Raw genomic sequence first — 12,558 nt, 5'->3', positions numbered from 1 at the left:
AGATTGTCATTTTTCCGTACATCCGCTCTCCTTCCGAGAATGGTGTGGGTGCTGCTACACATCCATCATGGAAAATCCTGTTCCATTTTTTTTTCCAATCTCACATTCGACAGAATATCAGCACCACATATTCCACTAGTTCGCGAGTAACATCTTCAACACGCCCACATTGGATTGAAAATTTTGGAAATCAGAAAAATAGCAAGCAATTCAAAATAACTCCAGACGTAAGATGAAGCACAAAAATCGACAGAAAATCTCGCTAGCACATTCTCGATTCTATTCACCAAATCGTTGGATAAAATCATAAATCACACACGAACTAAATGCAAACTTGCAGTTCCAGCGTCCGTTTTCAGCACCCTTTCAGTGTCACACACTTTCACTGTCAAACACATTCACTTTAGTTTACAAAAACTTATCGCAGTTCAGCGCCCAGACCAGGACCGAAGGTGGACAGATGAAAAATCGAGTTTGATAGTGAGGAAAAGAAGGAAAAACTCGACCGAACAAACCGTTTACTATGGGTACACACCGATGCGATTCGCTTGCGGAAAGTTATTGCTTTCGCACGCACTTCCTCTCTCTCGTCACCAACTCGCGGCTATGTGGCTGTGGTGTGGATAAACGAGACAACGACGACGACGTCGAGGAGTTCGTTTCTCCTGCTCTCGAATCTGCTCGGCTGTCCTCCGCGGCTCTGTTGAGCGCGGCAGTAGCATCCATCCCGCGCCAATCGAAGGGGGTCAAAACCACCTACCACCCACTGCTAGGCCTGTCTTTTTTTCTGTTGCTGTTGCTACTATACTGACCGACCACCCGACTGCTGGTGGGTTTTTTTCAAGCGGAATGAAAAAGTTGGTAAGGTTGATATACGTCTGCTCCGTAGTATAGTGGCACTACAACCTGCAGCAGCAACACATTCGAATCCACCAAAATCAAACCGTCAACTGATTCGTCGCGCCATACGAGCATCTGTTGGAAGAATTGGAGAGTTCTGCCCTGCTATCGTATATGTACGTACCTACATGCTATCCAGATGGTCACACAAATGCAGGCAAGTAAGTGTACGCGGTCTCATTCCGCTCTGTTTGTCTGTCACCGCCTAACTGGAAGTAAATTTTATTAAAACTTAATTCTGCTTCATACTTTAAAAATTGTTTATAGTGAAAAAGAAAATAAATGTAGACAGAATAATTTTATATATCGATTTTTCATCTGACGGAAATGTGTAAATAATAAACCCATCTGTTTGATAATATTATAAGACTAGTTGAGCCCGAATCTTACGATCCGGAAAATATAAATGTCTTTCAGAATTCCGAATTGGTTGGTAAATGGTTGGATAACGCGTAAAACAGACCCCATCGTGGTCCCTAGCCTCTTATCTAGCAACTCCTACCCCTACCTCCACGTGGTACCAGCTGGAATACGAGCAGCCTTAGCGGAAATCGGGAAATCAACCCCGGTGGAAACTAAGGTCGTATACTAACAGGGGAGGAGACACAGTGTTGTATCGACACTGAAAGATGGCAGCCCCATCACGAGACTCGGTAGCGTAATCCCTAGTACGGCTACCTATCTAAACAAAAAAAAACTTACAAGAGTCAAGAAATATCTTCTCGGAATATTCGGCATGGGCCAAGGCGACGAAATAAGGGCATGAAATGGAGACTTGGTACCTGGAACTGCAGATCACTGATTTTCGTTGGTGGCGACAGCGTGCTGCTCGATCAGCTAGAACCCCGAAAGTTTGGCATCGTGGCACTGCAGGAGATCACGCAAAGGCGTGAAGGAGTGGAGGATCCGTGGCGGAAAAACCCATTTTTCCCAGAGTGGTGGAGCGACCAACGAGCTGGGAACGGGTTTCGTAGTGTTGGACAAAATGCAGGATCGCGTAATGGATTGGAAAGCGATCAACGAGAGGATGTGCGTGTTGAGGATAAAAGGCCGTTTCTTCAACTACACCATCATTAACGTGCATTGCCCACACGAAGGTAGACCCGACGACGAGAAGGAAGGGTTCTATGAGCAGCTGGAGGCAACGTACGATAGCTGCTCACCACGGGACATCAAGATCGTCATCGGGGATATGAACGCCCAAATCGGCAGGGAAGCAATGTATAGCCCGGTGATCGGGCCCCATAGCCTGCACACCGACACGAACGATAACGGCCAGCGATGTATCAACTTTGCGGCTTCCCGAGGCTTGATGATCAAAAGCACCTTCTTTCCCCACAAAGATATCCACAAGGCCACCTGGAGATCACCTGACCAATGAACCTCGAACCAAATCGACCATATTCTCATCGAGGGACGGTTTTTCTCGAACATCACCGACGTACGCTCCGTACCGAGTGCGGATATTGACTCGGACCACTACCTAGTAGCAGTACATGTGCGCTCAAAACTATCGACGGTTTATACCTCGCGACAAAGTCGCCCTCCTCGGCTAAACATTCGGCAACTAGACATCCCACGAACTGCCAAAAACTACGCGCGCGTGCTGGATGAAGCTCTGCCTTCTTCTGTGGAGCTAGATGCTTCGACCCTCGAAAACGGATGGAGTAGGATACGCTCGGCCGTCAACGAGGCCGCAACCGCGGTGCTAGGTGTGGAAACCTCGAGTGCACGAAATGATTGGTTTGACGGAGAATGCCAAGAAGCGATAGAGAGGAAAAAAAGAGCTTGGAAAAACTATCTGAGCATATCCATGAGAGAGAATTTGGCCAAGTATCGACGAGCGAGGAATGAGTTGATCGCGATCCTGAGGAGAAAAAAGCGCCAGAAGGAGGACAGAGATCGTGAGGAGCTAGAACAACAAGTTTTACGTCAAGGTGAACCAAACTCGCGAGGCCTACACACCAAAACCTGACATGTGTAGGAAGCGCGCGAGGTGGTCGACAGGTGGAAACAGTTCTTCGATGAGCACCTCAACGGCGATATAGCAGCAGGAGACGCAATGGAAGTTAACCTCGGAGTACCAACAAACGACAACAGCGTACCGGTTCCCGATCTCGAAGAGATCCGGCGAGAAATCGGTCTGCTGAAGAATAATAGAGCCGCCGGAAAGGACCGACTCCCAGCAGAGCTCTACAAAAATGGCCAAGAACCGCTAGCAACGGCACTTCACTGGCTGATTTCAAGGATTTGGGAAGAAGAGAAACTACCGGGGGAAAGGATGGAAGGCGTAGTCTATCCCATCTACAAAAAGGGCGACCGCCTAGATTGTTGTAACTACCGCGGCATTACGCTGGTCAACGACGCCTAGATTTTGTTGCGTCGTCTATCCCCAATAGCAAGAGATTTCGTTGGGCAGTAGCAGTCAAGCTTTATTAGGGCCCGTGCTACTACAGATCAAATTTTTACTCTCCGACAAATCCTCCAGAAATGTCGAGAGTACAATGTGCCCACGCATCATATTTTCGTGGATTTCAGAGCAGCATATGATACCGTTGAACGCGAACAGCTATGGCTGATAATGTACGAGTACGGTTTTCCGGACAAACTCACGCGGCTGATCAAAGCTACTCTGGAGCGAGTGATGTGCTACGTGCGCGTTTCGGGGACACTCTCAAGTCCTTTCGAATCGCGCAGAGGGTAACGGCAATGGGCTGAACTGTCCTGTATGTTATTTAATATCGCTGTTGAAGGTGTGACCCGGCGAGCGGGCATCGAAACAAGATGAACGATCTTCAGTAAGAGTAGCCAACTCCTAGCCTTTGCAGACGACCTCGACATCATTACTAGAAACCGTGGGACGGCGGAGGCAATCTATGTCAGACTAAAAACGGGGGCTAGAAGGATATGGTTACAAATCAATGCGCCGATAACCAAATATATGGTAGGAAGAAGCTCCCGAGAAAGTAACGTTTGCCTCTCACGGACAGTTCCACATATTTGGGATCTTTGGTCACCGCCGACAATAATACGAGTAAGGAGATCCAACAACGCATTCGAGCTGGAAATCGAGCCTACTTTTCCCTCCGCAAGACGTTTCGATCTAGGGGCATACGCCACCGTACAAAACTGACGACGACGACGCTAATAAGACCGGTAGTCCTCTACAGACTTGAGACAGTAACTTTGCTTACGGAAGACATACGTGCACTTGCCGTTTTTGAACGAAAGGTGTTGCGGACTATTCTTGGAGAGATTCCCATCGTACACCTGGCGAAAGTTGGGAGACTACAGTAGGCCGGCCACATCGCAAGGATGCCGGACGACTGTGTAGTGAAATCCGTACTCTTCAAGAGCCACACCGGCACCGGAATAGAGGGAATCAACGTGCATGATGGCTCGACCAGGCTGAAGCCGACTTGCATGTGTCGAGACGCGCAACGAATTGGCGACGAGTAGCCAAGAGCCACCCCGGCTCTCGGCTGACGCGAGCGAGAGAGAACTTGAACGACCACCTGAATGGCCCCCAAGCTGAGAACCTCGGTGGCCGGGAAAGCAATTTTGTCGGTGAGATAAACGTGGAAGAGATATTGAGAACGTCATCAAACAGCTGAAGTGCTGAAGTGCAGGCTTACTATGAGAATTAAAGGTACAGAAACGTTATCGGTGGAGTGGAAGAATGTGGTTTGCTGCACGATCTGCAAAAAGGCTACTAGCTGAGCTGTGACAACTATCGTGCGATCACCTTTCAGCAACTCTCACTGATTGCGAACAAATTTGTGAGATGTTATCAGGTTGGTTTCATTAAAGGATGGTCAACAATGTACCAAACCTTTACCAGATGCTCCAAGAAAGCCCTGAATACAGAGTCGTCACACAGCACCCAACGCCAAAGCTGTATCACATGCCAAGAAGAGAACTTGAGGTCAGTCGCAGCGTAGTGGTTAGCATTCACGTCTCTCACGCCGAGGACCCGGGTTCAAATCCCAACCCCGCAGAAGTAACGAATGACACAAGCTGTTAAAGCGACTATAATCGAAGCAAAAAAAAACATGCAACTTAATTATAAACGAAAACGGCCAATTTTTCTTTAAGTATGGCAGAGTATTATGATCCGAGTGGATATCAACACGCAGGGCACGATCTTTAACAAATCTGGTTTTCGATGTCCAGCTTTTCCGGCAACATCGACATTAGGCCGTATGAATAAAACTGTTTGCTTTGCTTTTCCCGTGTAAATCTTATGGGAGAGTTTACTCCAACTCTTTTATTCATACGACCTATTGTCAGCAGAACATCTGTGTCGATCACTGAACAGAATAGGACATCAAACAAAAGTACAAAGCTATAAATTGAACGTCCAAAACAAAGCATACTGGCCAGCGGAACCAAGACCGACCAATGCCTTTCATTCAGTACTGCCAGTATTTGTCTATCTTGGCTCACTGGTGGAAAATGACTTCCACCATGAGATTTGAAGGAGTATTATCAGCGGAACTCGTGGACAATGCTCGAGAAGGTCCTGCAAATAGTAGGAAGATGGTGTTTGCTTCAAATCCGGTGGAAACAAGGCGACCAGGAAAAGGACAACGAGCAAGATGGTTAGGTCGGGAGGAGCGAGTACCTACGCTCAGGCTTCATTTTCAGATTTTTGCTCAGTAGATGCTCATTTGACTGCAGCGCCTCAACGAAACAGAATTTGAAAAAGTAGTGTAAAGGGCAGTTGTAAAGTTAATTATTATCTATATTATTGTTGAAGAAAGTATAGTTCTATCTTTTGTATTTATGGCGCTATGGGGCTGCTACCCCGTTGATAGCAAAAGGAGCGCTCATTTGGTTACCAACGGGGTAGCAATCGCATAGCGCCGTAAATACTAAAGATAAAACTATACTTACTTCAACAATAATTTAGATAATAATTAGTTCTACAATTGTCCTCTATACTACATTATTAAAAGCCTATATTAAAAGAGGCTGATCAAATATCTGAATAAATCGTAAAACTTTTCAATATAATTAATTCCATGGACTATGTACCATAATACGGCTTAAAAATGCATTTCAACTTGGCCCGATGCGTCTTAAACCAAATATACAGAGAGTGTCGACCTTTCCACGCAACACTCGTCATGCTTTTTTATGTGTATCAGCCAGTAATATCTGCATGCACATAATCTCCGTTCCCAAACAAAAAAAACGTACGTTTCCCATTTGTCAAACAAACGCTCTGTTTATTCGTCGGACGAAAGAGATGCGTTACAAGCGATTCTGTTTATCCCCACAGCATAATCTAAAACAAATCTGTGTAAACATCATAATTGCGTTGATGCTTAATGTAAACTCACAAGCGCACAACTGAACCTAACGCACGCATTATTGGCACGATAGGGTGGTTGTAGTTGCTTTGAAAAGACTGCGATAAAACAAAGTTAAATTTTATTTCCTTCAACGCCACACTCCTAAGATTTATTTTAGAGTAGTATTTTTTGTAAGTATGTGATTCAAAACTGTTTATGCTTTTCAGAGCCACCCCACTTGCATGGTATATGGAGTGCACGCTGTGTAAAAAGGAAGCAGACGGTCAAGAACGGATGCAAACTTAACGGCGGGAATATGTGGATACTACCATTATTTAACCAGTCTGAGGCACAATCGTTTAACATGATTAACAATAAATTTAAATTAATTTTTTTTTTCAAATTCACAAATGTCTGCTTCTGGTATTTCAGTCCTGCGCGGGTATAGGCTCGTTTGTCGGTAAAGTCTGTTCAATGGTTGTGGCGGTTTCTAATTGCTCTGGTTCCTTGGCTGTTTCCAGTGGCTCTACAATACTTACTGCACGAGAAGGTGCCGGCGCCGGCACCAACACCTCTACATTTGGTTGCCGTTCCGTTTCCTTTACTGGCGTTGGCGGTCGGACCGTCTCTATCGGTTCGGCAGGTTTTTTACCCTTTCGTCCGGCCATGTCACTAATTTTGCACGGTCGCAACGGCGGATGCAGTCTCAGATGAGGCGGTATCTGGTCATCCGTATAAAGACGATCACAGAAGTAGATTCTTCTGACACGAACATTTGCATGGATCTGAATCCGTACCGTTTCGATATAGTTTGTTCCGTAGGCTCGCCTCGTAAAGTCCGCCAAGTTGAATTGAATTTGATTCCAACCGGGTGTCAGCGCCAAAGGCATAACCGTACAGAAGTTGTCCACACGAGTCGCGCTCTGATAGTTGGAGGCTCGAAAACGACGCAGCAAGTTGCGATCGTCTAGTATCTGAAAGATTCTATGTTTATTTTTTGTCATCAAATGTACAGCTATAAACATACCTGAATTTCAAATGAAAAAAACTTCTTTAAATTTTTCAGCAACAGAACCAAAAATGGCAACTTGACACCCAGCGAAGGACACGGACATCTCGGGGCGACCATATAGGTGGTCGCCACATTGGCTCCCATCAGTTCGAAGACCATCAGTTTTAGATCTTCGTCTGTCTTGCGCTTGGTGTGACCATTCTTCGTTACGACATCCCAAATTTCCAACGGTTTGCTTCCGCTGCTGGAGAAAACGGTCAGAAAGCCACGCTGATACGTGTTGCGAAACATCGTTCCAGCGAATCGAAATGTGACAGGACAGGTGACACGCCAAGGTTTCTCAGAGGCTACTGCGATAAGGTTACTGTTTTATTCATTTGATTATGGTCATCTGAATTTTTGATTTTTCGAACGGATCTTCATTTTGTTCGACTTTCGTTTCGAACGAGTTATTTTACCCATTTGATTTTGCTGCCGGAATGGAGAATGCCATCCACTTTTGTTCGACAAATCGATCCGTAGGAAAACAGAATAAGGCTATCTTATGTTGATATAATAGAGAAGATTAAACAAAGCTATGAAAACTCATAAAAGACACCGTGGCTAATTTAACGGAAAATTGAGACACATTTCATTGCAGAATATCAGCTCAGGGAAAGCAGCTGTAAGCGTACCCAAAACATTTGACCTTACTAACCTACATTAGAATCGATTGTAACCCAGACAACCAATCGACCGTTGTTTGGTTCCCGCTTTCGATTGCACTTGCCGTCACCCGTCGCCTTCAGATTTCCCAATGTAGGTAGGTAGGTTTCACCTGCGTAACTTTTCAGGAGCATAACGTTTCGGGCCTTCATTATGACCGGTCGAAAAAAGCGCACTAGCACCAGCACTTCAAAGCGCAAATCCGTTCAAAGCGGATCGTCAAAATCGAAAGCCTCGGTGGACAGTGAGTACCCGAGTTACTCCAAATTTCAAGTATCGTAGTAAGTTGTGACGTTTGACCACGAATTTACTGACAAGTATTGACGTACCTTAATATTCCGTTGCAGTCCCGTTGTCTGCCGCCAGCGCTACCACAAGGACAAGCTCCGGTACGATAAACAGTTCGAGTACGAGCTTAAAATGTTGGAATTGATGCAGAACTCGGCCTACGATTCTATGCGCTTTCACAGGTCAGTGCTCGCTCGCTCGAAAAAGAAAACGCAATCGATCAGTGAAGTGTGGTGCATTTGATAGACAGCCTGTTAAACATTCATTGCTTTGCTTTTCAGACATATGGCCATCACCACCCTGTGGCCTCCGTTGCACACCAGAAAGGAGATCGAATACGTGCTGGACAAATTTTTCCGCTTGCCAGACCGGCAGACGCGACGTTTGCACGAAATTATGAGTTCCCCGGTGTATTGAACACCGTGAACACGTGAGGCGTTTCTTTCAAAGTGGTTAAAATGAAAGTGTACTGCATGGTTACATTTAAAATTTTTTACTACACTGCTGATTTGCCACGAAATAAACTTTCATCCAGTTGTAATATTGGTTTATAATGTATCTCTGAGTCTAGATTTGCTACTCTGTTGGCTTGATATCTACTGTTTGGGTTAGGGTTGCCAAGTGGCCGGTTTTTGGCCGGCCCGACCGGTTTTTCACTTGCAAAGCCGGTGGCCGGTCAATCCGGCAAAAGGCCGGTTTTCCGACGTATAAAGCCGGATTTGTACTTTCTGCCTGGTTTATTAAATTTTCTGATAAATTTATCAGCAATCCTGAACAGTGGATCATTGAAGATAGCTAGTTTTGCAGTGATAATACCTTGCTTCTGGCGGTAATATACATTAAATTATCCACTAGCGCCAGAAGCAAGTAGTTCTCACTCAAAAACTAGCTATCTTCAATAATTTACACGGAAAACTGTCAACCGACTCCACTTTCTCTCTATGCCGGTTACATGCTACCGGCGACTGTCTAACGCATATTACACATTACAGTCAAATCCTCTAATATGCTGACACGAGCCCCCCCCCCGCATTATTTGATGTCAGAACCGACCGGCCGGTTTTTGCAATTTTCAGACTTGGCAACCCTAGTTTGGGTTGAAACGGTGTCGAACAAAAAGCTTGTCCCGAATGATAAAAATTAATTTTACTTCAAATGATTCTGGTGAAATGCTGCAGCTATACTAAACAGGATCTACTGGTTAATAAATTTATTGCTGAAAAGAATTTTGTCAGTTTTTTTAAATATAGGTATCTGTATTTTAAATACATCTAAAGCTTGTAACAGTTTTAATGAAATAAAAATGTTGAGTACTCAAAATGAAGGTCATCTCATGAACTTTCAAGGAAAAATAGTGAAAAAATTGTTCTGATTTGGTTTTGATGAAATCTCATCCCAACTCTCATTAACCACTCTTCTTCGGCTTATGTTTGACAATTGCTCAATATTTCTTTATTTTTCAGCAGTAGTGGCAGCTTGCCAAATCAGACCAAACTTTCATACAAATTTATTGGTAAAAATGAATTTGAGCTTGCTAAGGACATCACTTCAACCAGTGGCTTTACATAACTTTTGTCCGGAAATCTGCCCATAATCCATCTTCACGTACGTTTCATCCTTCACATCCTTTGCATCGTTGCATCTTTTGTACTTCATAAGAACCTCATTGTACAACTCCCGAGCACGCCTTTTGACCACTGGACGGGCTTTAGTGTCCTATTCAGTTGCTTACAGCCCGGGAAGCATCGAAATCTTTCTCACAGACAAATCCTAAGTGACGCACTGCTTTGGCTAGTATTAAATTTCAATATCATAATCCAACAGCCGTGGGTTTACCCGAACCATCCTTGGCACCTTCAAATGCAGCTTTCAATTCCCATGATCTGGTCGAACGATAGCATGCCGTTCAAGGAAATGTTCGATAACGCTGCGATAACACGGTTGATTTCGCCAATTTCAACGACTTCGCGACTTTTGAACCTGACCACGTCGGATTTTTGAAGTGGGTGTTCAAAACATAGTACGTAATACATATATACTACATAAAAATAGTAAAATAGTGTGTCCAGATATTAAATGACTCGAGCTTTAATGTGTTGGAGTGTTAATATTTGTCTTCGATGGTGGTCAAAACAATCTGCTTGGATGAGAGTAAAGCTATCTTAGAGTTAACCTAGACCAAACTCACGTTTTGTTGTCTTAAACTTTATAATGAATTTTCTAATGGACGGAGGGGACGGCAGAAGTAATCAAATAAAGTTGTTTCTAGCATATCCAAGGCGAGACAAGATGTGCACGAAAAAGAGCGGAAAATGAGATAAGGGAGGGCCATTGAAACAACGCTTTTTAATTTGTATAACGTTTCTCTTTACCCAAGCTGGAAGATCCGCGGATCGAACTAAGCTATAATGCGAGCCATTTATAACTTGTGTCGAACCAAATCTTTCCCTAAGGCCCTCTAATTCGCAGATATTGGTGAACCTTTGAACCACTGCGAAGCGGACTGGGTGAAAAGGAAACTCTACAATCCCTTTGCCTTTCAGTTTGCTTCGAGGTACGACGCAAAGTGGCTTTACAAACTAATACCAAGCTTTCATTCGGTTCACAGTACACATACTGTCGGATCATAGAACTTCTCAATTCGACTGGCAGCAAAAATATATGTCAGTTATCGACATTATCGACTGTTTCAAGTGTAAAAATATTTTCACTGTCTGTTCTGCAGATGCAGATCGGGCGGATCATACGGTGCGTGCTTATGAATCAAAAAATGGCGGTTCAATTCCCGAAAGATGACGTCACGTATTTTAATTAGCTTGCATATACGAATTCAAGTCATTCGAAATTTAAAATTATAGCATACGACGCCATAGCAAAATAAATATGACGCGTTCCATTTTTTTTAATTTAAAAATAGATTATTTTTTGGCTGCATAAAGGTTGATGAGATGTTGATTAAGCGACTGAAAAAGCATTGCAAAACTATTTCTCGTTCTAAAAATAGAATTGATAGCATTGCACAAATTGGTTATTTAAAACACGCAAAAGCCTCTATTAAGCTGCATTGCAGCTTTGAAAGCAGCTACCCAAGTGACAATTTCAAGCTGATCAAACGTTTTTTAGCTGAATTTATTAAACCTGGGGCTGAACTAGGGTTTAGTTTTAGAAATAAAAACCTTTTTTCACCTCTTAAACATCTAAGTTAAGCTTCGGGCTTGCTAATAGCTGCTTTGAAGCTGTAATGTAGCTTAATAGAGGCTTTTGCGCGTTTTTAAATAACCAATTTGCGCAAAGCTGGAAACAAGGCGCACAGAGCTTACATAAAGGGCGATATAATTGCTTAACAAGTGTTTCTTCTGCCCCAAATGAAAAAGGCTGTATAAATTCTCCAATTTCGGCTGAATAAATATTGTAGAATTGTTTACATAAATTTTATTCGATGCATATTCAGCTATGGCTGAATATTAATGGCTGCTAAAATGTTTAATCAGCACATAAATGTTTCTTGGGCGAGGCTGTTAGAGTCAATAGGATCGCAGCAACTGGCCCTACAATTGTCCTGCACTCTAACAGATGGCTCTAACAGAAGGCTGTCGTATAAAAACAGAAGGTCATGTTTCGATAACGGAATGTAGCGCCTAGGCTTTGCTTTTACAATTCCCTTAATAAGCGCGCGTCATATTTCAAACGCCACCAACACTGGCGTGGTGAGTTATCTCTAAACACAAATTGTGCGTTGTGAAGTTTAATCTAACTGTTTCACTTATGGGTCCATTTTAGTCCAACGTCACGTAAGATTTCAAGTCCATTTTCAAATGCAATTCTAGGTTTAATTTCAAGTCTAATTTAAGTGCAATTTTCAATCAAATTTAAGGAGCAATTTCAGTCCAATTTCAAGTTCACTTTCATGTCCAATTTCTCCTCCAGATTCAATTCTAATGTTTTGTGGAAGAGTCTAAAATTTTAGAAAAAATTAAGGCAAAACCAGAAACACAAGTTAAATCCGGGATCCGAAAACAAACATTCAACCAAAAGTTATTGTTGTTTTTTCGTGTGAGTGTGTGTATTTTGGTAGATATTTAAAAAACCAGAAGTAACCGTTTCCAGGGTCTTTGTTTAGTAAAGTGGCGGAGCAGCTCTTCTAGATCTCCAAACTTTCCGGCACATCTCTCTTCCACGCTGAGGAGTTGTTTATTACTTTTGCACCGTTGATGATTAACGGATGGTTGTCATTAAAGATATGCTCAGCCACTTTTGATCTAAAATGGTGTGTCAGGCCCTTTCTCGGTATCCCTTAATGCTTTCGCTACCTCTGCCAAGTGTTCCTTTGTACGTCTTCACAGATTTCTTCTCGTC

The 12,558-nt window shown here is 43.5% G+C and overlaps 2 protein-coding genes across 2 annotated transcripts; one reads left to right on the top strand and one right to left on the bottom strand.

Annotated features, from left to right (window-relative positions):
- Positions 1–6,625: 6,625 nt before the first annotated feature.
- On the bottom strand, positions 6,626–7,500 carry LOC128736653 (cilia- and flagella-associated protein 20-like). Its single transcript, XM_053831142.1, has 2 exons — positions 7,225–7,500; positions 6,626–7,171 (listed from the first exon to the last, which is right to left on the bottom strand). Exons 1-2 carry the CDS (start codon positions 7,498–7,500, stop codon positions 6,626–6,628), a joined length of 822 nt encoding a protein of 273 aa, XP_053687117.1.
- A 567-nt stretch (positions 7,501–8,067) lies between these two features.
- LOC128738114 (uncharacterized) lies at positions 8,068–8,619 on the top strand. Its single transcript, XM_053832978.1, has 3 exons — positions 8,068–8,195; positions 8,262–8,384; positions 8,484–8,619. The coding sequence occupies exons 1-3, from the start codon at positions 8,068–8,070 to the stop codon at positions 8,617–8,619; spliced, it is 387 nt and encodes a 128-aa protein (XP_053688953.1).
- Positions 8,620–12,558: the final 3,939 nt, after the last annotated feature.

This window comes from Sabethes cyaneus, chromosome 2 (genome assembly GCF_943734655.1).
Source record: "Sabethes cyaneus chromosome 2, idSabCyanKW18_F2, whole genome shotgun sequence".
Taxonomy (NCBI): Eukaryota; Metazoa; Arthropoda; class Insecta; order Diptera; family Culicidae; genus Sabethes; species Sabethes cyaneus.
This window is presented reverse-complemented; position numbering and strand designations above follow the sequence as displayed.